Genomic DNA, 27,591 nt, shown 5'->3' with positions numbered 1-27,591 from the left:
GGGTGATTCTCATCGCTGGCGACGAGTTAACACTTGGTTTCAGTGTTCGAGGTTAATTCGTGAACACAAAGCAAATTGCAAGGAGTTTTTCAAGCGAAAAATCGATTAATAATGAAGCAGGGATCGACACTGCAGAGAGAGAGAGAGAGAGAGAAAAACACGCGCATATTAAACCCCTTAGCCATGGTATTTTTAACGGGTAAAAGCCACAACCTTCCAGACCAGCGCTGAGATACAGGTTGGGATTTGACATCTCAATGGCTGTGGGCGGGTTTGTTCGCTCGCTGAACAGAGGGATTGAGAGATGAATGGAAAAGCATTCCTTCTCCAATCCATAAATCTTGCAGGTTGGAGGAGGCTGACGCCATTTCCTGGGCTGGATTGACGCATGCTCGTGAGCTGGGAGGATTTGGGTTAATTTCAGGAGCAGGGAATCTCCTTACTCCATGTGTCTTTCGGCTGGCCGCAGTTTCATGTCGGTTTCTGCCACTGATCCGCGCCTGGAGTCCGCTCACTCTCTGCTGGTTACTTTGTGGCTCTGATCGGCTACCTTTTATCTGCTTCTCCCTTCTCTCGTCTCTCTCTCTCTCTCCTCCAAGCGAACAGGAGGAGGAGGAGGAGGAGATGCTGGGATTCCTGCGGCGGACACTCGGGCGCCGCACGGTGCGCCGACACGCAGATAAGGAGAAGCGAAGGGAAGCGCAGAGATCAGGCACTCACATCCCAGCGGCCGGGGACTCCCGGTCCATCATCACCTGCCGGGTCTCGCTGCTGGACGGCAGCGATGTCAGCGTCGACTTGCCGGTAAGACCAGTGTTCTCCTTTACATACGGGACGGAAAACAAACCTCCACTGCTAAATCCGTGCCTCTCAGCTCAGTTTGGATGATTTACATCTCCTGGGGATTGGGGTGGGGATTGGGGTGGGGTTGGGGGGGTCCACACTGGTTAGGCAGGGTCGCTCAACATTAATGCTGGGGACTTGCTTTTTGTTGAGGGGCGAGGCGAGAGAAAGACGACCAGGTTAATTTGAACTTGTTCCAATATTTACAGGCAAAACCTTGGAGGCGCCAAACTTCCATTAACTGAAAATTTCTATTGTGAAGATTCTTCAATTGTGTGTGTGTGTGTGTGTGATTCCCAGTAACTCATGACCTGGACACGTTGGGTAGCAGGAGGCTTTTTTTTTTTACAGCCTGCTTCTTTCCCCGTTCCGAGATAAGGCTTTAGTGGTTGGAGGAAGCTGAGGGTTGGCGATGTCTGGGGCTACCCCCTGTCCCCCTCCCCATCCCCATCCCCTTACACCCCCCGCCCCCCCCATCCCCTTACACCCCCCGCCCCCCCCATCCCCTTACACCCCCCGCCCCCCCCATCCCCTTACACCCCCCGCCCCCCCCATCCCCTTACACCCCCCGCCCCCCCCATCCCCTTACACCCCCCGCCCCCCCCATCCCCTTACACCCCCCGCCCCCCCCATCCCCTTACACCCCCCGCCCCCCCCCATCCCCTTACACCCCCCGCCCCCCCCATCCCCTTACACCCCCCGCCCCCCCCATCCCCTTACACCCCCCGCCCCCCCATCCCCTTACACCCCCCGCCCCCCCATCCCCTTACACCCCCCGCCCCCTCCATCCCCTTACACCCCCCGTCCCCCCATCCCCTTACACCCCCCGCCCCCCCCATCCCCTTACACCCCCCGCCCCCCCATCCCCTTACACCCCCCGCCCCCCCCATCCCCTTACACCCCCCGCCCCCCCCATCCCCTTACACCCCCCGCCCCCCATCCCCTTACACCCGCCCCCATCCATCTCCTTACACCCCCCCCCATCCGCTTACCACCCCCCATCCCCTTACCAACCCCCCATCCCCTTACCACCACCACCCCCATCCCCTTACCACCACCCCCCCATCCCCTTACCACCACCCCCCCATCCCCTTACCACCACCCCCCTATCCCCTTACCACCACCCCCCCATCCCCTTACCACCACCCCCCAGTCCAGACCTCCCCCACACCCCTCCCACCGTCCAGTCCCCCCCCACACGTCCCCCCCAACAACCCCGCCCGTCCAGTCCCCCCTCATACCCCCCACACCTCCGTTCCCCCCCCACACCCCCGTTCTCCACCCCCCACACCCCCGTTCTCCACCCCCCACACCCCCGTTCTCCACCCCCCCACACCCCCGTTCTCCACCCCCCCACACCCCCGTTCTCCACCCCCCCACACCCCCGTTCTCCACCCCCCCACACCCCCGTTCTCCACCCCCCCACACCCCCGTTCTCCACCCCCCCACACCCCCGTTCTCCACCCCCCCACACCCCCGTTCTCCACCCCCCCACACCCCCGTTCTCCACCCCCCCACACCCCCGTTCCGCCACCCCCCCACACACCCCCGTTCCGCCCCCCCCACACCCCCGTTCTCCACCCCCCCACACCCCCGTTCTCCACCCCCCCGTTCTCCACCCCCCCACACCCCCGTTCTCCACCCCCCCACACCCCCGTTCTCCACCCCCCCACACCCCCGTTCCGCCACCCCCCCACACACCCCCGTTCCGCCCCCCCCACACACCCCCGTTCCGCCCCCCCCCCAACACACCCCCATTCCACCCCCCCCACACACACCCCCGCTCCCACACAGCCCCGTTCCCCCCAATCTCCCCTCCTCGCCCACACCTTCCTCGCCCACACCCTCCGCCCCCCCCCCCCCCCCCCCCCCCCCCAACCCCCCCGCCCCCCCCAACCCCCCCAACCCTGGCAAATGCTGAGGCTCTGAGCCCAATCAGTATTCGCCAGTCTAAATGCACATTAATAGTATCACTATAGACATGGATGGAGGGGCAAACTGCTTTATTTTGAAAACCTTTTTAAAGACCTTATTGGCTACTAGTGTACTGACTTGTCAGCCAAAAAATAAATGATGTGAACACTGGAATTGTGAAATAAAAACCGAAAAGTGTTGAATGAAGCCAGCAGCTTATTCATTGTCTGTGAGAAAAGGTAGCTAACATTTTGGTTTGAGACTTGTGCCCGTGCTAGTAATGTTGAATTAAATGAACTTGTGCATCTCATTGTCTTAAACAGTTTTTTGTGCTATTTTTCTCCTCTCAGTTAAGGTCCTGTGTATTTTTTTTCACTCAAGTCTTTGCTCTGAGTCTTCCCCACCCCAATATATTTTATTCAGAATATTTATAAAAGTACAATATGTCAAATGCAAAACAAATCATCTTTTTCCCAATACCATCTGTTCATTATATTTACAATGTTCATTTTATGGAGGGTGGTGGCAGCCTTCAGTCTCTTAAGGTGCTGGTTTGCTCTATGGTGGTCAGCTCCTTGTTAAACTTCACCTGGTGTGTCTCAGGAGCCCCACTCTGGCATGGCCGTCTCTGAGAGAAAGACAGTGGGGCTGAAATGGTGCACGATTTCCTGCCTCTTTATTTTTTTATCTCTGGGCCCTCTTCTTGGCCAGCTGGGCTTTTCCTTTCTGCTTGCCTCTTCCATTGCCTCTCTAAACAGTTAGCCTGCAAAGATCACGGCCGTCACAATATTCATTATACTTACTTCACTCTTTCACGGGATTTGGGTGTCACTGGCAAGGCCCAGCATTTCTTGCCAACCCCTAATTGCCTTTGAACTGAGTGGCGTGGTTGATTCTTAAATGCCGTCTGAGCAACCACATTGCTATGGGTCTGGAGTCACATGTAGGCCAGACCAGATAAGGACAGTGGGTTTCCTTCCCTAAAGGACATTCATGAACCAGATAGGCTTTTTTTTTACAACAATCAATGTTAGTTTTATGACACCACTCCAAGACTAGCTTTCAATTCCAGATTTTTATTTATTAATTGAATTAGAATACCACCAGTTGACATGGTGGGATTTGAACCCGTGTATCTCAGGGCATTAGCCTGGGCCTTTGGTTTACTAGTCCAGTGACATTATCACTATGCCACCATCTGTACCTTCTCTAGCCCCACCCCTATGCTCAGAGGTTTTAAAAAAAGTCACGTGAGATTATTTGAGGAAGAGCAGGAAGTTCATTGGCCTTTCTCAACTAACATCACAAAAAACAGATTAAAGAACTATAAAGATTTACAGCCACTGCACCACCTGTGGAACATACAGCCTGAGAGATTTTTCACAGTTTCCAGCCCCTTGGTGTACTATGGCTGAAGGACCTTAGACTGCGATCTTTTCCTATAGTGTCTTTGTGCCAGCTGCCCCAAGCTTTAGTGCGTCCCTCAGCACATAGTCCTGGATCTTGGAATGTGCCAGTCTACAAAGATCGGTCATGGACAATTCTTTGTACTGGAAATGGCAAAGGTACGTTTCAGGAGGAGAGGACAATAGTCTCTTCCTCACCACAGCCATGTTGAGGGCAGCATGCAGAGGTGGGTGTGACTGCGGGTGTGCAGGAAGGATCTGATGGGAGGGCCTTTCTCAGTAACATCCCAGCTACGTCTCGATGATTGTTTGAAAGTTCTGGCAATGAGGCATTCTGCTAAATGACTTTGACAGTCTGCTTAGGGGACCATCCGACAGGATTCACGATCTCCTTTTCCTGCAGGACTTTGAGGATATTATGTCCTGACCACTGCTTGATGGATTGTGGCCAAAGATGTTTTTCTGCATAGATTGCTCCATGAGGAACAGGTGGTACAGCAATGTCCAACTGAATGGAGTGTTTTACAGCAACATGGCAAGACCCATCCTTTGCAACACTGGGAACAGGTCCAACCTAGGCACTTAGTAACACTTTGTGTTTGCGTACTGAGGGTGTCCGAACAGCTTGATGTAGCTGCATGCAAAGGTGGTCATCACGATTAGGGTGATGTTTTTCTCCCCCTTTTGTCTGGAGACTTGTACATCATGTTCCTGTCGACAAGGTCCATTTTTGATCTCCAGGCAAAGCAGAAGACGGCTTAGGTGTAGCAATTGGGTGTGTGCCAGACCTGTACCACATATAGACAGTCTGCTCTGGGGTTTACATGATTGAAGAAATATAGAGATAAAAACAAAAAGCTAAAAGCTACTGCGGATGCTGGAAATCCAAAACAAAAACAGAATTACCTGGAAAAACTCAGCAGGTCTGGCAGCATCGGTGGAGAAGAAATCAGTTAACGTTTCGAGTCCTCACGACCCTTCTCCCCCCGCCCCCCACCTTAGACCAGCTTATATTTCACCTCTCTCTTAACTATACTCAGTTCTGCCGAAGGGTCGTGAGGACTCGAAACATTAACTGATTTCTTCTCCACCGATGCTGCCAGACCTGCTGAGTTTTTCCAGGTAATTCTGTTTTTGTATTGAAGAAATATAGCTTGTTACAATGAAATCTAGGCATTCAGTTGAGCAAAGTGTGATTTGTTTTTCCCTTCAGATGAAGCATGCTTGGTCTTGCTACATGCAATTCCCAGTTTAATACATTAGCTGTTATAACGACAAGATCTTTTTAATCAATCACACCCTTGAGTTAGAAGGTTGTATAATGCTGGCTAACACTCCCTCCATGCTGCATTGTTGGAGGCATTTCTTTTGGATGGGAGGTTAAATTTCAGCCCTGTCTGCTCGCTCAGGCTGAGGCTTTTTTTTAAAAAAAGTCGCACAACACTATTTGAAGAAGAGCAGGAAGTTCATTGGCCTCCCTCAACTAACATCACAAAAAAAGTTGAACAACCATAAAGATTTGCAGTTGGGAAGAGGCCACTCAGTCCATCATGTTTAGGCTGTCTTTTAGCTAGAGCAATCCAAAACTAACCCACTGCCCTGCTCACATGCCCCATTTTCTGCATCAAATGTTTATTTATTTTTCCATTGATATAAGCAGTGGTGGTCTCTTCAACCAATTCCATGCTCTGACAGCTCTGAGCAATGAAGTTTCTCAAACTCTCTTCACTTTCTTTAAATCAATAACGTCACTGTCACTAACACTCAGTCCAACCAGAAGATTTTGTCTTTTCCTCTTCATCTTATCAACCTGGTCTGCTCAAATTGGAAATGGTCCCAGTATCTCAAGTCTCTCCCCGTAACTATAGTTTGATATCCCTGATAGCATCCTGGTGAATCTAAGTGCTTTAAGACAATGCCCTTTTGATAAAACTGTAAATGATAGCCATGATCTACTCATTCATCACTTTTTTGAGTGTGGGACCTCACTATCTGCTAACTGTGACTGTACTTCTAAAGTAGTTCATGGGCTAAGTGCTTTGGAATATCCTGAAAATGTAATAAGGTACGATTATAAACGCAAGTTTTTTTTTCAAATTGTCCGATACATATTTGTCATTATTTTCATGAGTTATTCCAACACATGGTCGCACTATTTCAGCACTAGCTCTGTGCATTTGCAAATACCCAAATGTGTAAATATATCATAGTCATGGTCACATTAGTTATGAATCGGATGAGGATCTAAGCTTCGTGCACCTATCTTTTAGTCATCTGATAAATCCACTTTGGTAGCATTTAGCCTTGCTATTGTTCAGCTACTTACCTCTTGAGGCCCTACCTGCTTGATTTACATGCGGAGCTGTTTTGTGGTGCTCTCTCTCCAACTTAAATTCATAATTACATAGAGCTGATTTCTTGACTTGTAGTTAATCATACCAATAACTTGACTAACTGTCGCACTCATGATCAGTGCAATAAATTAGTGGTTAATTGTGTTTGTTTCCTTTTCACTTGAAGATCATAAATGTACGCCAATCAATTTGTTGGTGTAATAAATTACTTTACAGCTGGGCTTAAAGCTATCAATGAATTTCCACTGCCAATTAATCAGATTACAGGTTCAGCTAATGTGTTTACTAAACAAAGCAGCCTGCCTTATTAGGGTCCAATCCACCACCTTAAACGTTCACTTCCTCCACCACCGATGCACAGTGGCAACAGTGTGTCATCTATCAGATGCACTGCAGCAACTCGCCAAGGCTCCTTCAACAGCACCTTCCAAACCCGTGGGCCCTACCACCTAGGACACGGGCACCAGAAGCATGGCAACGTCACCTGACTTGGAACTATATCACCGTTCCTTCACTATCAAAATCATGGAACACCCTCCCTAACAGTACTGTGGGTGCACTTACACCACAGGGACTGCAGCAGTTCAAGAAGGCTACTCACCACCTTTTCAAGGGTATTTAGGGATGGATAATAAATACTGGCCTTGCTTTCCAAACATGAATAAAACTGCCAGTTAGCTGCCCTGTGAATATATAAATTCTACACATTAAGTTGCTTGCTTTTGTCATTTGTCCTCTTTACTTCCATGAACTAGTGCCTTGAATTTAATACCTTCTTTAGTTCTTTCTGTTTGATGTTGTTCTGGCCTTTCTGCATTCTTTTCTTTTCGCCCCCTCAATATTTGTGCTACTTGGATGTCATGCTTGGCTCTGCAGTAGCACTATTCTTTCTGTCAGGAGGTTGTAGGCTTAATCCTGTGAGCACGTAAACTAGGGTGACACATCAGTCCAGTATGAATGAGTGCTGCATTGTCAGAGCTGTTGGATAAGATGCTAAGCTAAGGCCCCAGTCTGCTATTTCAGGTGGATGTGGAAGGTTCCATGGCAGTATTGGAAAAAGAGCAGTGGATTTATGCTGCTGGTCAATGTTTAACCCTCAAATCAACATTATATAAAACTGACTGTTTGTCATTTGTGGGACTTTGCTCTGTACAGATTTGTTGCAGCACTTGAGAACACCCTTTATGTACTGCAGTGACCAATTCTAAGTATGCTCTCACAAACGCTTTATAAAGTGGAAGAATACATCATTATTTTGGCTCAATATTAATCTCATTCGCTTTACTCATTGCCAACTATCATTGACAATAAAGGACCTCCAGGTCACTTTCATTTTCCATGCATGTTATTTCTTTCCATTTAAGTAAAAGCCCCTTTCTGGATTATTTTTGACCCCATTTGGAACCCTTTGCATTTCTTTACATTGAATTTCATCTACCACCTGTCTGCCCTGTTCACAAGCATATTTGAATCCCACTAATTTATTCTGTTCAGCTTTGAAGTCTAGCACCTTCATTAACTTTGCTCCTGGCTTGACAGTACCTTGACTTTAAAAAAATCTCAGCCTTGTTTTTAAATCCCTCTATCACCTCATACCTTCCTACCTCTGTAACCTCCTCCAGCCACACAACTCTCTTCCCACTTGCAAATTCACAGTTTTCATTGCTGCACCATTGGCAGCCATGCTTTTTAGCTGCCCCAGCTGGAATTCTCTCCCTAAACCTCTTGACCTCGCCCACCTTTTCCTACCTCTGTGGTTATCCGCCCTAATAATCTCCTTAGGTGGCTCAGTGTCAAATTTCATGTTCCTGTGAAGCGCCCTGGAATGTTTTACAATTTGGGGAAGCAATGTCATAGTGAATATTGTCACTGGACTAGTAATCCAGAGACCCAGGGTAATGTTCTGGGGACCCGGGTTGGAATCCTGCCATGGTGGGAAAAAAAGTCTGGAATTAAAAGTTTAATGATGACCATGAAAGCATTGTCAATTGTTGTAAAAACCCGTCTGGTTCACTAATGTCCTTTAGGGAACCTTTACCTGTTTTTTACCTGGTCTAGCTTCAGGCACCAGATCCACAGCAATGGCCTAGCAAGTCACTCAGTTGTATCAAACTGCTACAAAATCACAAAAAAAGGAAGGAAACTGGATGGATCACCCGGCATCGACCCAGGCACCGGAAACAACAATGGCAATCTCAGCCCTGACAACCCTGCAAAGTCCTTACTAACATCTGGGGGCTAGTGCCAAAATTGGGAGAACTGATTCACAGACTAGTCAAGCAACAGCCTGACATAGTCATCCTCACAGAATCATACCTTGCAGATGATGGCCCAGACACCACCATCACCATCCCTGGGTATGTCCTGTCCCACTGGCAGGACAGACACAGCACAGTGGTACACAGTCAGGAGGGAGTTGCCCTGGGAGTCCTCAACATCGAGTCCGGACCCCATGAAGTCTCATGGCATCAGGTTAAACATGGGCAAGGAAACCTCCTGCTGATTACCATGTACCACCCTCCCTCAGGTGATGAATCAGTGCTCCTCCGTGTTGAACATCACTTGGAGGATGCACTTAGGGTGGCAAGGGTGCAGAATGTACTCTGGGTGAGGGACTTCAATGTCCATCACCAAGTCTGGTTCGGTAGCACCACTACTGACTGAGCTGGCCGAGTCCTAAAGGACTGTTAGACTGGATCTGCGGCAGATGGTGAGGGAACCAACAAGTGGGAAAAACATACTGGACCTTATCATCACCAACCTGCCTGTTGCAGATGCATCTGTCCAAGACAGTGTCAGTAGGAGTGTTCACTGCACAGTAGTTGTGGAGACGAAGTCCCGCCTTCACATTGAGGATACCTTCCACTGTGTTGTGTGGCACTACCACTGTGCTAAATAGGATAGATTTCGAATAGATGTGGCAACTCAACACTGTTTAGACGCTGTGGGCCATCAGCAGCAGCAGAATTATATTCAACCACAATCTGTAACCTCATGGCCCGGCATATCCTCCACTCTACCATTACCAACAAGCCAGGGGATCAACCCTGGTTCAATGAAGAATGCAGGAGGGCATGCCAGGAGGAGCACCAGGCATACCTCAAATGAGGTGTCAACCTGGTGAAGCTATAACAGGACTACATGCGCGCCAAACAGCATAAGCAGCAAATGATAGACAGAGCTAAGCGATCCCACAACCAATGGGTCAGATCTAAGCTCTACAGTCCGGCCACATCCAGTTGTGAATGGTGGTGGATGATTAAACAACTCACTGCAGGAGGTGGCTCCACAAATATCCCCATCCTCAATGATGGAGGAGCCCAGCGCATCAGTGCAAAAGATAAGGCTGAAGCATTTGCTGCAATCTTCAGCCAGAAGTGCTGAGTGGATGATCCATCTCGGCTTCTTCCAGAGGTCCCCAGCATCACAGATGCCAGTCTTCAGCCAATTCGATTCACTCCATGTGATATCAAGAAATGGCTGATGGCACTGGATACTGCAAAGGCTTTGGGCCCTGTATAAATACAAGATGTTGTATCGTGAGCAAATGTAGCCATTGTGCTAGTGACTCCAGATCATTTATGAAGATGATATACATAAGAGTTCCTGTAACAGAACTCTTTGGTAACATTCTCCCAGACTGATAATCTCTGTACCACCACTCTGAATTCTATATTGGACAGCCAATGATAGATCAATTGTAAAATATTTCTGGGCATTCCTGCTTTCTACCACCCTTTCCAGAGGAACTGTATCAAAAGCCTTGTTGTATTCACAGTATATCACATCCACAGCCATGTCTCTAAAGGTATCACAAAGGAGCTTGTTAAAGAAGGTCAGTAAATTGGGTTAGCAAGACCTCCCCTCGGTGAATCCAAATGATTTTACTTCTATTCAGATGCTCATGACCATGTCTTTTGGGGTTTCCATAATGTTACACACAATGGATGCCATGCTTGTTGGTCTGCTTTCCCAGGTCAACTTTTTAATAAAGGGAAGAACATCTGCCTTTCTGTAGTTCTCAGGAAGCTCTACGATGTTCATCGATTTCTGGAAGGTTTGTGTCAGAGTTCTTGCAATTTCCTTCCTTATCTCCTGAAAGAACGCCTCAGATGTATCTATCCTGCCCCTGAAATTTATTTGTCTTTTTTTAAGGTTGTAGATCTGTTCATCAACTGTGCTGGTAGTAATGTGAGTATTGTCACAATGTACCTCTGTAATACCTTTTAATTCCCTTGCCGAATCAAACAAGTTACCTGTTGTGGTGTTCAGTGATTCAACTGTTGGCAACTGTGTTTGATTATGCAAGTCTGGTAACTGGTCTATGCTTATTGGTTAAGCTTGGGTGTGGACTCAGAGCAAAGTAAACAGACACAACGGAATCTGCTAGAAGCTAGAGCTGAGATAAGCATATTGCAAACATTTTGTGATTGCAGAGATATTAAGCACTGTAAATACAGCTGTTGTACACTTGGAAACTAGTGTCATCTCTGCATTGCTTTGAAATATTTAAAATATACAACAAACTGGCAAATATACAACACCTGGCAAAATAAAGCTCTTACTTAGTACTTTTGCAGCCTGTGTAGCTCCTTGATTAGGCCGCAGCTGGAGTATAGTGTTCAATTCTGACCACCACAAGTTGAGAAGCATGTCAAGGCCTTGGACTGGATGCAGATGCAATTGGTACCAGGGATGTGAGATTTTAGGTAATACGGAGAGGCCTGGAGATGCTGAGGTCGTTCTCTTTAGAGCAAAGAAGATTAAGGGAAGATTTGAATAGGGGAGTTCAAAAATCAATGGTTTTGATGGAGTAAGTAAGGTGAAACTGTTTTCACAGCCAGATGGTCAGTAACCAGAAAAACATAGATTCAAGGTCATTGGCAAAAGAATTGGAGACAAGATGATGTTTTTCTTTTTCACACAGTAATGATCTATAATGTACAGCCTGAAAGGCCAATGGAAGCAGATTTTATAATTTCCTAAAGGCAATTAAATTAAAAAGAAGAATTTGCAGTGTGATCTGGGAGGGGCAAGGGAGTGGAACTATCGGATAGCTCTTTCAAAGAGCTGGCACAGGCACGATGGGCCGAGTGGCCGCATACTGAGGTGATCACTCAAAGTCGCTGTTCTTGACGTAAGAAATAACTGAAATTCACATTTCAGTTCAATATTTCATTTTCTCAACATTTACACACCTCCAGCTTGGGATCACTGAATAGCAATCAGGGATGCCTGAGTTGTGTGTTTCCCTTACCCTTACCACCTCAAACCCAGGGCCACTAGCTGTGCAGTCACCCTTTTCAGACCAGTTAACTCAACATAGGCTGTGGATTGAACTTTAGAAAAGGGATTATTGCTGGGTTTTTTTTTAAAGTTCATTCTTGGGATTATGAGCATCAATTGCTTGGCCAGCACTTATTGCCGATCCCCAACTGCCTTTGAGGAGGCGGTGGTGAGCTACCTTCTTCAGCCACTGCAGTTCCTGTGGCATAGGTATACCCACGATGCTATCCGTCGCACTTTGATACAACTGAGTGCTTTGTTAGGCCATTTCAGAGGACAGTTACGAATCAACCACATGGCTCTGGATCTGGAGAGACGGTGGTGTAGTGATAATATCACTAGACAAGTAATCCAGAGACCCAAGCAAATGCTCTGGGATCACAGGTTCAAGTCTTACCAATCCTACTTAATATAAATTCAATTTAGTAAATCTGCAATTGAAAGCTAATTTGAGTAATGGTGACCATGAACCTATCATTGTTTGTCGTAAAAACCCATCTGATTCACTAATGTCCTTTTAGGGAAGGTAATTTGCCATCCTTACCCAGTCTGGCCTACATGTGACTTCAGTCCCACAGCCATGTGGTTGGCTCTTAACTCTGAAAGCCACTTGGCTCAAGGGCTGTTAGGAAGCCAGCAACATCTACCTCCTATAAAAGAATAAAGAAAAAAAGTTAGGCAGAAGGATGGCAGATTTCCTTGTATTAGTGAACCACATGGGGTTTTATGACAATCTCGTGGTTTCACGGTCACTATCAGTGATCCTAGCATTTATTTGTTCCAGGTTTTATTAAATATCTGATGGTGTGATTTGAACTAGTGTCTCTGGAGCATTGACCTGGATTACTTTTTACCATTATGCTATCATCCCCTCTGGTTCTTTTGCTCACTGAGAATCCGGGCAGGTGTTGCACATTAAAGTAAGTTGGCTTAAGTGTGACTTTTTTTCTTTGCCATTGCATATTGGTACCAGAATACTAAATGTGTCCAATAACAAGACTCTAGTAACAAAAAAAAAACTGCCCATCAATTGTACAGGGCCAAGAACGTCTCCTTAAATCTCTCTTTGCTAAAACTTACAGCACTGTTTAAATAATAGGCTTTTTGTTTGCCTGCTCTGCTTTTATTAAATCTCTCTTGTTTTAATCATCCCAAGTTTAACACTGTTCCACAATCTAAACTTGGGATAGTCACATTGAAGCAAAGGTTGTATGTTTTCGAGTAAATCTAAGGGCATTGATGTGACTAAATCCCTTAGCGACACCGTGGATAATTGATTGTACAGTCGGATCATTGTATCTAGTTCTGCTGGACATGCCTGCTTCAGCTGAAACTTAAAGGGATTAGTGCTTTTAATATTGCAATCCATTATGTAATTAAACAGAAAGATATCCCTACCTCTGAGGGCCTAAGAGCTGAAATAGCATTGAAATGTCACTAAAATATCCAGAAACATTCTGGCAGTAACTGTGGGTGTCATTTTCTTTCAAAAGACCTGCTTATTAAGTTTGGGATTTTCTTACTGTAAATCTTTCAGTTTCACACTGGTTGGCGATGGTTGTAAATCCTCCCACTGCAGAGCATATGCTGAAGTCTGCACGGGTGCAGTTCAGCAATGACATTGCGTGTAGTTATGTAACAACACACCACAGGTATAAAGGATCTGTTTGGAAAAGAAAGCCTTGCTTGTGTACAATAAGGGAGAGCAACTTTCAAATCTGTCAAGAGGACATGACAGTTATTAAAGCAATATTTAAGATTAAAGCTGCTCTTTGTTTTACATGTATATTAGCGGGCTTTTCAAATTTTGCAAAGCTGTTTGGAGTGTTTCAGATCCATGAGTGTGCCTGTTTTGCAGGTGTGCTCCATGACGTTTTGCACAGAGCAATGTCCCACAAAGATAACAACTTATATTTGTATAGCACCTTTGATGTAACAAGATGTCCGAAGACGCTTCACGGGCATTTTAAAACAAAGTATGACACCGACCCACATAACAAGATTGACTAAAAGCTTGGTCAAAGCGGGAGGTTTTAAGGAGCATCTTAAAAAAAAAGGCAGGGAGGATTAGGGAGGGTGTTCCAAAGCTTATGGCCTAGACAGTCAATGGTGGAACGATTAAAACTGGAGATGATCCAAAGACCAGAATTAGACGAGCATAGATTTCAGAGGGTTGGTGGACTGGAAGAGATTAGAGATAAGGAGGACCGAGGCCATGGAGGAATTTGAAAACAAGAATGGGAATTTTAAAATCGAGATGTTGCTTGACCATGAGTCAATAACGTGAACTGGACTTGCTGCAAATTGGCAGCAGTTTTTTGGTTGATCAAGTTTTCAAAGGGTAGAACCAAAAGTGCGTTGGAGTAGTCAAGTCCAGAAGTAAAAAAGGCATGAATGAAGGTTTCAGCAGCTGATGAACTGGGACAGAGGCAAAGTCGGTCGATGTTACAGAGGTGGAAATCTTGGTGATGGTGTGAATCTGAGGTTGGCTACCCATCTCGGGATCAAATGTGACACCAAGGTTATGAACTGGTTTGGTCCCCTACTGTTGTTAGGGAGAGAAATGGAGATGATAGCTAGGGAATGGAGTTTGGAGTGTGGACCGAAAACAATGGCAACAAATCAGGATAGACTGTTTCCATTTTTTTTCACATTGAATGTTTCTAGTTGCAGCAAAGTTCTATTCGTTTGCAGCCTTCATGAAAAATGAGACATGGTCTTATTTCCATGGCATGAGATTTTTTCAAGCACTGAAGGTTTGTGTTATGTCCTGACTGATGTGAAATCCATGAAGAGATTCCTCCAAATTACTGTGGAGAAATAACCTGCAACATATTAAAGGAAAGGCATGTTTTTTACCCTGTTTGAAGAAGTTTATTCAATGCAGTGATGCTGTTCTCATGCTATATCTTGGAATGATTAGCAGAGAATTCTCACAAAGGTTGCCATTGGACCATGACAGAGAGTGGACCTCTGGGTCCAGTTGTGTTTCCAGAATGGCACAGGCTTCCTTCCAGGATGTGAATCGGTTTTATTTATTCTTTCATGGGATGTGGGAATCCCTGGCAAGGCCAGCATTTGTTGCACATCCCTAATTGCCCTTAACTGCCCTCTGAAATGTTCAGTTCAAGAGTCCACTACTTTGCTGTGGGTCTGGAGTCATATGTAGGCCAGACCTGGTAAGGACAGCAGATTTCCTTCCCGGAAGGACATTAGTGAACCAGATGGATTTTTACAACAATCGATGATAGTTGCTTTGGTTACCATCACTGAGACTAGCTTCCTATTCCAGATTTATTGACTGAATTTAAATTCCACCAGCTGCCGTGGTGGGATTAAAACCCGTGTTGCCAACCTCTGGGTTACTAGTCCAGTTACATTACCGCTACGCCACCGTCTCCTCCAACTGACAGCTCCTGGAGCTTTTGGAGGAAGTGGTGAGAGGAGGTAAGCAGGATTTTGGAGGGACAGGCCTTAGGGGGGGTGGAAGGGAGGGGACATGCAGGGATGCAGGCATCACTGTCTAGATCAGCATTTATTGCCCTTGAGAAGGTGGTGGCGAGCTGCCTTCTTGAAATGCTACATTCCATCAGGTGTAGGGACACCCCCAGTGCTGTGAGGAAGGGAGTCCCAGGATTTTAATCCAGTGACAGTGAAGGAACAGCGATACAGTTCAGTTAGGATGGTCTGTGGCTTGGAGGGGAACTTCCAGGTGGTGGTGTTCCCATGCATCTGCTGCCCTTGTCCTTCTAGATAGAGGTTGCGTGTTTGGAAGGTGCTGCTGAAGGAGCCTTGGTGAGTTGCTGCAGTTCAGCTTGTAGATGGTACACACTGCTGCCACTGTGCGTTGGTGGTGGAGGGAATGAATGTTTAAGTTGCTGGATGGGGTGCCAGTCGAGTGGACTGCTTTTTCGAACTTCTTCGGTGGAGCTGTGCTCACCCAGAGAGGCAGAGAATATTCCATCATACTCCTGAGTTGTGCATGTAATGGTGGACAGGCTTTGGAGCAATGTGGCACTTCATATGATTTTATACACAAGGGTGTTTGAAAATGGCAGTGTTTGGTGCAGCATTTTACCCCTCTGTTCAAAATTCCATTGCTTAAAATGTGTGGATCAAACTGCTTTCCATTTGAATGAAAGTTTCATGCAGACTTTGCCAGGAATTGAGCTTCCTTGGAAAGAACAAAGTCATGGAAGACCAAAAGCCATTAAGCTTCACTGGATATAGCTAAGTTTATTTATTTAAGCAGCATCTTGATTCAGTTGGTTGTACACTGACCTCTTGAGTTCAGAAGGTTTGGCTTCACTCCACTTCAGTGAAACATTGCTGGAGGAGAGCTCCTTTCGATGGATGTTAATCCAAGACCCCTTCTATCCGTTATGGTGGATTTAAAAGATGCCACAGCATCATGAGAAGAAAGGTACTTTTCCCAGTGTCCTGGCTCACATTGCCTCTCATTCAAAAGCAAGTCATTCATCTCGCTTACAGTTTGATGGATTGTGCTGTGCTCAATTTGACTCACTTTTGCCTACAACACTGTCAGTAAGTAATTGATTGTGAAGTAATCTTGGATGTCCCAGGGAGCTGATGAACTACAGTATAATTTTTTTTGTCATTTGTCAATCAGCGCTGCCTCTGAGCAGCTCATTGAATTGAAAAGCTTGTGATTAGATTCTCAGGCTGTTTTGTTTCAGGATGCAGTGATGTACTGTCCGCTACAGGTTTGCTACTTTTCCCTGTATGCTCAGTCTCGCTTTTTTACACTGGTAGTAGGTAATCATGTTGCATTGCTAAATGATTGAAGCTCAATGTTCCCTCAATGACTGTTTGTTGCATGGATATCTGAGGAGTGAAATAGGGCTTTTTGAGGAGAGAACTATTTTTAAACCCAGGTTACTGTCTGCTTAAATGGAATTGACGTGACTTGATTTATGTACATTATTAAATTGATGCTGTAGGCTTTTAAGATGTTTCAGCAATGGGTTCAATGCACATAATACCCTGCAGATTCATCCAAAGATTTGGCAACATGACATTTAACTAGATGGTATATAAACATTTCAGATTTTGAAATTATGTAAATAATCCTGAGGACTTCAGTCAACGAAATGATGATGAAAGAGAAATGATCTGGCCTGATTAATTATATTTGAATCCAATCTCGTCCCTACAGTCAGAATATTCACATTTGTTAAAATGAAGAGGACAGCAACAACAGCTTACATTTTATATCGTACCCTTAAGGTAATAAAACTTCAATATTCACTAATTTCTTGCTGCACCTGCATTCTAACCTTTTGTGAATCATGCACTAGGACACCCAGATCCCTCCGCATCTCCAAATTCTGAAATCTCTCACCGTTTAGATAATATGCCTCTTTGAAGGACGAATTAAAAATAAATAGGCAACCTCACGTTTTCCCATTTACTCTCCATTTGCAAGATCTTTTCCCACACACCTAACCTACCTATATCCTTTTGCAGCCTCTTTTTATGTCCTCTTCACATCTTTCTTTCCTGCCTATCTTTGTGTCATTAGCAACTTTAGCAACCACACCATTGGTCCCTTCACCCAAATCATTTATATAAATTGTAAAGAGTTGAGGCCCCAGCACTGATCCCTCTGGCACACCACTCATCACATCCTGCCAACTAGAAAATGATCCATTTATGCCTACTCTGTTTTCTGTTAGCGAGCCTATCTTCTATCCATGCCAATATATTACCCCCTACACCATGAGCTTTCGCTTTCCATAATAACCTTTGAAAGGGCACCTTATCAAATGCCTTCTGAAAATCTCAGTACATGCACCGATTCCCTTTTATCCACAACACCTGGTACTACTTCAAAGAACTCCAATAAGTTGGTTAAACGTGATTTCCCTTTCACAAAACTGCCTGATTACCTTGAATTTATCTAAGTGCCCTGTTATAATGTCTTTAATAATAGCTTCTAATGTTTTCCCTATGACAGATGTTAAGCTAACTGGCCTATAGTTTCCTTCCCAAACCATAGGAACAATTTAAAGCGCATTTTGACACTCAGCCACATAAGAAGATATTAGGTCATGTGACTAAAAGCTTGTTCAAAGAGGTAGGTTTTGAGGAGTGTCTTAAACCAGGGAAGCAAGTTAGAGAGAGATGAAGAGGTATCTGGATAGAATTTGAGTTTAGGACCTAGGCAACTGAGAGCATGGCCACCAATGATGGAGTGATTTTAAAATTGGGGATGCTCAAGAGGCCGGGATGAGAGACATACAGATATATGAGGGTTGAGGGGTTGGGGGAGCTTACTGAAATAGGGTGGGGTAAATTCATGGAGGGACTTAAAACAAGGATGAGAATTTTAATATCAAGACGTTGCTTGATTGGGAGCCATTGTAGATCAGCAAGCACAGGAATGATAGGGAAATGTGACTTGGTGTGAGTTAGGACTTGGGCAGCAGAGTTTTGAATGACCTCAAGTTTACAGAAGGTAGAATTTGAGGCACCAAACAAGAGTGCACTGGGATCGTGAAATCTAGAGGTAACTAAACCAAGAATGAGGGTTTCAGCAGAAGATGTGCTGAGGTAGGGGGCGAAGTTGGGTGATGTTATAGAGGTGGCAGTCTTCGTAATGGCTTCAATATGTTGTTTTGAAGCTTATTTGTGGGCCAAATATGACACCAAGGTTGCAGAGAGCTGGTTTAGTTTTAGACAGTTGTCAAGGAGGGGGATAGAGTTGGTAGCTGGGAACTGGAGTTTAGAATGGGGACCGGAGACGATGGCTTCAGTCTTCTCAATATTTAATTGGAGGAAACTTCTCTTGTCCAGAGCTGTAAGCTGTATCGGATGAGCAGCCCAATTAGCAATAGGATGAGTCATGCTAGAGCTCATTTGCTGTTGAAATCCTCATCCATACTTTCGTTGCCTCTAAATTTGACTGTTCCAAAGCGCTCCTGTCTGGCTCCCTATCTTTCACCCTCTGTAAACATGAGGTTCTCTCAAAGTCCACTGCTCGTATCTTAACTTGCACCAAGTCCTGTTAACCCCTCATCCACCCTGTGCTGCTTGACCTATGTTGGCTCCCAGGTGAATAACACCTTGATTTTAAAATTCTCATTCTTCTTTTCAGATCCTTCTGTGACTTTGCTCCTCCCTATTTCTATAATCCCTTCAGATGTCATATACTCCTTGAGTTCTTCACCCAAAGGCGATTATTCACTGAACCACAGCATGATTTTTTTTAAAAAAAACTATGGGTGGGGCGAGGAGGCAGGCCCTGAGTCTACCTCAGCCTGAAAGGAGATTGAACCCTGTGCTGTTGGCATTAAACTGATCCACATGCTCGCTGTCTAGCTAACTCAGCTAATTGCTTCTCTTCTCCCCCCCCGCCCACCCCACTCTCATATCTACACTCCTATAATTCTGGGTTCTTGTGTATCCTCAATTTTAAGCACTCTGCTGTGAGTGGTCATGTCTTCAGCTGCTGAGGTCCAAAACTCCAGAATTATCTTGCTAAACCTCTCCTACTTGTCTTTCCTCCTTTTAAGTTGCTCCTTGAAATGAAGTGCTTTGACTAAGCTTTTGGCTACCTGCTGTAGTATCTCTTGTTTGCTAACCCTCCTGAGAGGTGGCTTGGGATATTTTACTGTGTCAAAGACACTAAGTCCAAACTCTTATTTGAAGCAGCTTTAGAAAAACGTTAGCGACCTCAGAAGCCAGACTGGCCTCAGATCAGAAATAGCCAACGGCTTTGATGATGTTGATCATGAACCGCTTACACATTACGCAGTCTGCAATATAATTGTTAGTGTGTGTGTATGTGTATAGTGTTCTGCTTTCCTCTAGTATAGGAGCAGTGCAGAACCATTAGTATAGCTAGATGCTGACAGTTCATTCTGCTGTAAAACAGCTCCAAGTGTCAAAAGAGAACCTGCCGTGTATATATAAGTTTTACTTTCATGGAATGGTGGTAGTTGGTAAAATACATTACTGCCAAGCGTGTAGGTTGTTAGAGACTCTGGAGCTATCATTGGATCTTTGGTTTAAGCTGTGGATCTGGGTTTCCTCTCTTTTTGGCTGCCATTTGGAGTGGCAAATTGGAAGAAAAAAATAAGTGATGAGACCCTACCCATAGTAGAGGAAATAGTCCTGAAATCACAGGTCGCACTGCACTGCTCCCCATGGCTGCTTTATACATAATGTAAAGATCAATAGGGGCAGCAGCAGTGAATTCGTATGGTGAGATTATACTGGCGATAGATCTGCAGCTCACTCATTTTATTCCAGATGTGTCAGGAAGATATAATTCTCATAATGTTATGGAACTTATTGTAAAGTAGAGTAATAGTGGAGCCTTTGTGTGTGTGAGAGGTGGAGAGGAGGGGGGCGGGGGGGTACTTAATTGAATTAAAAGCAGCTGACCTGAAGGCTTTGATGTAACAGAAGATAAGCTATGTTTGAAATGTTAAGAAGAGAAACATAGGTGTAAAGGGAACGTTTGCATTTTTAAATAAGCCAGGCTAGATTGATTTCAACGGAGGGGTGAAATGTGTCACCTAGCCAAGGGAAGTTAAGAAACTGTGTTTATTTTTCCCAAAGATTACTGGTAAAATTGGTGCTATGAGAGATTTTTATTATTAGAGAGGTAAAGTCCAAAGACATAGTGAAACAATGGGAATTTGCATTCAAAGGAAACATATGGATAAAGGAGAGAAGGTTGTGTGCAAGGGAAGGCATTCTAAGATCTAACAAGTGTGAAATGCCTCCAGCATCTAAGCCTCGAGCTGCTGTCGACAAAGAACTGAAGTTAAGAAAACTCACTTTGCATTCGACTGTTCAGAATCACAGAATTGGTGCAGGAGGAGATTTGGCCCATTATGTCTGCACCGGCTCTGAGCATTTTAATTTAGTGCCAATTTCCTGCCTTTTCCCTGCAACCCTACACATTGTTTCTATTTAAATAATCATCCAATGCCCTCTTGAATGCCTCAATTGACCCTGCCTCTACCACACTTCCAGGCAGCGCATTCCAAACCCAAACTACTCGCTGTGTGAAAAAGTTTTTTCTCACTTTGCATTTGCTTCTTTTGCAAAACTGTGCCCTCTAGTTCTCGATCCGTTTGAGTGGATTAGATTAGAAAGATTGAATCGAGTTTGATTTGAAAGGCAGTAACTACCTTTAAAATGTCTCAGTACGTGATTTTCAAAAAAGCTGCAATGTGACTGTCAGCTGAGGTTGAGTAGGTTCCAACTCTCCCTTGCATCTTATCTGGGGTACCTTCATTCTAAAGAACTGTCAACTGCTATCGGTCAATCTAAAATGAATTCTTTAGAGCACACACATACAATTTGAGCATTTTTCAGAAACCAGGTACTCACCGTGAGCTGTGGCAGAGGGGTTTGAATTTGTGGAGAGCGTGGGGGTGTTGTGCTTCTTTACCTGGATCTTTTAAAATCTATGTACCTTACTGTTACCTTAACGAAAGTGTAACTTGGAGTCAGATTAACTAGGGGATTTAGAAGTTATCATAGAGCTACAAATTACTACGATATATGTACGTAAAAACATTTCTTCTATTAGTAAAGGTTTAACTTAGTTTTGGAAGACACCTATAAGACTTGGTGGACTTAATACGACTGAATTCAAGGCGCCCATCTTGAAATTTATACAAATTGCAAAACAGTTGTGGCAGTTGTTTCAAGTCTCCCTTTGGGATTTGAGCAGTTCAGCATTTACCATTGGCTGTGCCATAACAGATGGGATGTTGTGAATGGTGATTGTGGTCAGGGCTCAGTACTTTGCACTGTGGTAGTGCAAGGAAAGAAGGTCCCAGGTCAAGCTAATGTTCAGAGATTGGTGCTAAAGGATGACATCACCTTCAGTAGATTTTACCATAAACATTTTCAAGATGCTTAGGGAAGCAATGTATCTAAATATAAGCTGGGCTTTTAAACCATAGTTTTACTGTGACTTCAGTCTTTTTTTTTCAATAATCCAAAATGGTGTTGACAGAAATCCAATTTTCCCATGTGTCCTCTTGTTAAGGAACATGACTCATAAAGGAACTCGATAATAAAATGTACTTTCAACTAAACAGAAGGCGGCTTCTAAAGCTAAATGATAATATTGCTTGTGTCTATATGAGACATTCCATTTCTTGTGCTCACTGTGGAAAGCCTCGGGGATATCCTTGGCCACTGACCTCATGCTGTCTGGTGTTCGAAGCATCTTCATTTGCATGGAAACGACATTGTGAAAACATGCCCCTTGGCCCAACTCGTTGTGTTAGCGTTTATCTTCTGAACAGGCCTGGGTGTTCCCTTGTACGTTGCTGCAAATTGAATCACAAGTTCTAACCCGCACTTATTATGATTCCCTTATGCTGTTGAAGACAAAGCTTTGCTATACCACAAGGTGTGTCACGTGATGCTGTGTAGATCATAGCATGATCAAGCACTTTGATCGAGAGGTGTGAGTGATGCATTCAGTCCTCACCTACTTCTGCCAGGAAGCCGATGCAACAGAAATAATTGCCTTTAGAAATCCCAAATAATGACTACTTTAATCACTGATTCCAAGATTAATGTTGTTCTTGCTGAAAAGGCTTTGTGTATGAATGCACTGCACTGATACAGAGCTGTCAACAACAACTAACTCCTGTAAGTGATTGAACATACACAAAGCTGATTTTACAATTTTGGGGAATTTCTTCCTTTTTTCTTGACTTGGTTTTTATTGCTTTCTGCCTCTCTCTCCCTCCCCAATGTATCTAGTATGAAACAAGCTTTTTAAAACTACTCATCAATGCATAGTGGAAACAACCCTTTAGACATTGCTTTATGACATGAATCCAAGACATTGTATCCTTGTTTTCCAGCCTGAGCAAGTCTTGGCAGCCTACTGCCAACATGTTTATTGATTTGTTGAATGTGCCCTCTGGTTCTGTTCAAGTAATGTGTGTTTCTGTTCTGCACAATAATAGAGAGGCTCCCTCCACTACCCAGCCCCAGTCTGGGATAATGGAAATTAGTCGCCAATCTTCTAGTGCACAGTAATAGTGTTACCCTGGGGGTGAGAATGATAACTATGCAGTAGAAATAACACAATGTATGTAGGTCTAGTCACTGGGACAACTGAAGTACCCAAAGAAGCATTTTGTTGTTAAAACATCCTGTGAGAATTATCACAGAAATTCTGTCAATCAGGATATCGAACTCGGATAATGGATGGCCTATAAATGAAGAAACAAAAGTCTCATTGCATGTGCCTCACCTAAGCTACATTAGGTTCTGATAAAAGCAAAAAACTGCGGATGCTGGAAATCCAAAACAAAAACAAAAATACCTGGAAGAACTCAGCAGGTCTGGCAGCATCTGCGGAGAGGAGCACAGTTAACGTTTCAAGTCCGAATGACCCTTCAACAGAACTAAGTAAAAATAGAAGAGAGGTGAAATATAAGCTGGTTTAAGGGGGGGTGGGACAAGTAGAGCTGGATAGAGGGCCAGTGTTAGGTGGAGATAACCAAAAGATGTCACAGACAAAAGGCCAAAGAGGTGTTGAAGGTGGTGATATTATCTGAGGAATGTGCTAATTAAGGGTAGAAAGCGGGACAAGCAAGGTACAGATAGCCCTAGTGGGGGTGGGGTGGGGTGAAGGAATCAAAAAAGGCTAAAAAGTAGAGATAAAACAATGGATGGAAATACATTTAAAAATAATGGAAATAGGTGGGAAAAGAAAAATCTATATAAATTATTGGAAAACAGGGGGAGGAATCAGAAAGGGGGTGGGGATGGAGGAGAGAGTTCATGATCTAAAATTGGTGAACTCAATATTCAGTCCGGAAGGCTGTAAAGTGCCCAGTCGGAAGATGCGGTGCTGTTCCTCCAGTTTGCATTGAGCTTCACGGGAACAATGCAGCAGGCCAAGGACGGACATGTGGGCATGAGAGCAGGGTGGAGTGTTGAAATGGCAAGCGACAGGGAGGTCTGGGTAATGCTTGCGGACAGACCGAAGGCGTTTGGTCTCTCCAATGTAGAGGAAACCGCATTGGGAGCAATGAATGCAGTAGACTAAATTGAGGGAAGTGCAAGTGAAATGCTGCTTCACTTGAAAGGAGTGTTTGGGCCCTTGGCGGTGAGGAGAGGGGAAGTAAAGGGGCAGGTGTTGCACCTTCTGCGGTTGCATGGGAAGGTGCCGTGGGAGGGGGTTGAGGTGTAGGGGGTGATGGAGGAGTGGACCAGGGTGTCCCGGAGGGAATGGTCCCTGCGGAATGCCGCTGGGGGGGTGAAGGGAAGATGTGTTTGGTGGTGGCATCATGCTGGAGTTGGCGAAAATGGTGGAGGATGATCCTTTGAATACGGAGGCTGGTGAGGTGATAAGTGAGGACAAGGGGGACCCTATCATGTTTCTGGGAGGGAGAGGAAGGTGCGAGGGCGGATGCGCGGGAGATGGGCCGGACATGGTTGTGGGCCCTGTCAACCACCATGGGTGGAAAACCTCGGTTAAGGAAGAAGGAGGACATGTCAGAGGAACTGTTTTTGAAAGTGGCATCATCAGAACAGATGCGACGGAGGCCTCCATCCCCACCTCCTTTCCGATCCCCCCCCCTTTTTTCCAATAATTTATATAGATTTTTCTTTTCCCACCTACTTCCATTATTTTTAAATGTATTTTCATCCATTGTTTTATCTCTACCTTTTAGCCTTTTTTGATTTCTTCACCCCACCCCACCCCCACTAGGGCTATCTGTACCTTGCTTGTTCTGCTTTCTACCCTTAATTAGCACATTCCTTAGATAATATCACCACCTTCAACACCTCTTTGTCCTTTGATGTCTGTGACATCTTTTGGTTATCTCCACCTATCACTGGCCCTCTATCCAGCTCTACTTGTCCCCCCCCAACCCCCCCCCCCTTAAACCAGCTTATATTTCACCTCTCTTTTATTTTTACTTAGTTCTGTTGAAGGGTCATTCGGACTCGAAACATTAACTGTGCTCCTATCTGCAGATGCTGCCAGACCTGCTGAGTTTTTCCAGGTATTTTTGTTTTTGTTTTACATTATGTTCCGGGTTGGTTTACATAGCAAAATTGTGTTGATGTTTTAATGTCGCAATGAATTTGGTCAAGCTTTCGATGCTTTTTGTCTGAGATGTGTTATTTTGTGATTTTCTTTTCTCCGTTGTGCCTTCACACGTCTGTGTTAAATGGGACTCTTTGAAGATTTGGAAGGATGTGATGTAGTTTTGGGCGAGAGATACTCAGTGCTGAAATTCTTAGGAGCTTGGCCTTTAGAGTATTGTGTTGACAACCTGAATGACTGGGAATACCTGCTCTGCAATATATTGTACACGTTGTGTTGACAGTTTTTCGATTTGATAATTCTTATATATTCAGTCAGCTGCGTGTAGCGACTGGAAACTTCCCTGAAGAAAATAAGGGGTGTGAGAGGACATTTATCAATCAAAGCAAATTTCTCCAGTTTGGTATGGAATAGTATTTTGAATAACATGCAGTACTTTGTTTTTAATGTCTGGTAGGATTGACGGACTATTCAAAACTTTTCTCGCTCTTTTGCAAAAGCATAATTTGCACTCGTATTGCAGTTTTCACAAGCACCGGATGTTTCGGCTAATGAACTAGTGTAGCTAGTTGCTGTTGTAGGAGCTTTCGAAAAAGTTGTTCCTTCAGTTAGCACTGTTTTAACTTTTTACTCTTACTTACATTCTTTGGTCCTCCTTTTCAATTTGGAAAATGGATACTCCACACACTCGGACCCCTTCTGCTGACTTTATTCTATGTCACCTCGTGTGGTATAACCTGGGAAGGTCTGATGAAATGGTGCTTAACCAAAGCCAGCCTGTTGCTTCTTATCGTCCAGTGTTGGTTAAGTACTGGATTATTGGATCATAATCTTGGTACATTTAGGCAGGAAGGATAAGGAAACCACATACTCCTTTGGAAAATAACTGTCTAAATTGGGGTAACTGAGCTCGAGGGATCTGAGCATACAGATATACAAATCGAGTTATTAAAGCCATTTTTTAAAAAAGCAAACACAACGCTGGGGTTTATTTATAAAGTGATATAATTGAAAAGCAGTGAAGTTACATTAAACTTGTAGAGAACCTTGGTTGGACCATACTTGAGTGCTGTGATCAGTTCTGGTCCCTATTATTAAAAGGGCATAGAGGCAGCAGAGATAATACAGAAAAGATTTGTTAGAATAATACCAAAGTGAGAGGTTACACCTGTCAGGAAAGATTAAACATGTTGGGCACTTTTGTCTAGAAAAGAGAAGGCTGAGGAGTGACCTGCAAGTCATCTTTAAGATTATGAAAGGTTTGATAGAGTAGATGTAGATAAGATGTTTCTATTTTTGGGATAGATGTGGGTCATAAAAGGGGTCATAAATACAAATTGGTTAAAATAAACCCAATAGGAAGATTCTCCAGAATTCCATTACACAAAGAATGGTTGTGACTACATGGAGTAGTTAAGATGGCTAGCATAAACACAGAGGAAGCTAGATTAGCATAGGCTAGCATAAGCACTTGGAGGAAGCTAGATTAAACACTAAGGAAAAAGGAATAAAAGGGAATATGTTGATGGGGTTAGATTGTGAGGGGTGGAAGGAGGCTTATATGAAGTGTAAGTATCGGCAAGGGATCTGATGAGCCAACTGACCTGTTTCAGTGCTGTAATGTTACATAACATACATTAACCTTTCGCACAGACTTTGCAATTGTCCACTGCTGACATGAAGTCTCATGAGAGCACTGTGAACTGTTCTGATCTCTAAGCGTGGTCTAATCGAGGTTCTATACAATTTGGAGGTTGAAGATTCTGCTGCTTTGGAGTGTGCGTGACGTTCTGGCCTTTCACTTTTTAAATCACTGGGAATTTGATGTGCTAATTTCCGTGATCCGCACACCATGCTGGAAACCAGACTTTCGCAAGAATGACTCTATAGTGTGCACCAGATAGCATTGAAACATAGGAATTCCTGAGGGAACATGGGATAGATCACCCTTTGGAGTGGTGGGGAAAATGCACCGCCTTGTGATGTCTGACAGCCGGACCAAAGATCCCTGGTTCAGTGCCTGGTCTGAAGTAGCTGATCTCAACTGAGGCAGCAATTTGGATGTCGGCCTCAGTACCTTTTGGGCTATGGAGAGGGTCAATCCAACCGGCTTCTTGTTACTAATTAATAGCTTGTGACTCGTGTTGGAGCGGGCCCATGAAGGCAGGGTTGGGGTGAATTGTGAGGTTACTCCCCTGGTACAGGAAAGTTGGCCACTCGGCAAAAAAAAATCGCCAATGTCTGTGGACCTCATTCTAACAGCAACGTCAGTTGCGAAGGCGAGAAAACTGGGGTAAAATAATAAACAGCAATACATGGGAGCTGCATTTTATACAAAGAAGGGATAATTTTCTTTTCTGCATATATTGTATTTCTTACAGGATTTCTTATGGCTGATGACACTGGAGAAATAACGAGGTAAACAAATCTGTTAAATACCCCGGCTCTGGTTTAATTGAGCTTGAGGTAAGCATTTGATTAGTATGCTGGCTGACAGCTGGTCGTATGGAACAACCTGGTAACCTGCCAGCCCTGTGTGCTGTCTAGAGTTTGTGGATTAAAGTTATTGCAACACCATGAAGAGCAAAATGCTTCCCCTGAGTAGTATGGCAGACCTCCCAGTGCTGTTAACTCTACCTCCATCCAGTTCTTACAGCGCGTTTGCCTTTTCACTAGAGCTTAGTGAAATGTAATGGTAGCTGGGTTCCTCCTCTTGTGT

The 27,591-nt window shown here is 44.6% G+C and overlaps 1 protein-coding gene across 2 annotated transcripts in view; it reads left to right on the top strand.

The window, feature by feature from the left end:
* Positions 1-453: 453 nt before the first annotated feature.
* The window catches only part of LOC144686830 (band 4.1-like protein 5), a 109,487-nt gene continuing 82,349 nt past the window's right edge, over positions 454-27,591 (top strand). For both annotated transcript variants that reach the window (XM_078552588.1, XM_078552589.1), the window contains exon 1: positions 454-804. In XM_078552588.1, the coding sequence (XP_078408714.1) occupies positions 625-804 (180 nt within the window). In that variant the 5' untranslated portion in view covers positions 454-624. The remainder of the gene's footprint in view (positions 805-27,591) is intronic.

The sequence above is a fragment of the Cetorhinus maximus genome, chromosome 11, assembly GCF_964194155.1.
Source record: "Cetorhinus maximus chromosome 11, sCetMax3.hap1.1, whole genome shotgun sequence".
NCBI classification, from domain to species: domain Eukaryota; kingdom Metazoa; phylum Chordata; class Chondrichthyes; order Lamniformes; family Cetorhinidae; genus Cetorhinus; species Cetorhinus maximus.
Note: the sequence above shows the minus strand (reverse complement) of the source record. Positions and strands in the feature narration are given on the sequence as shown.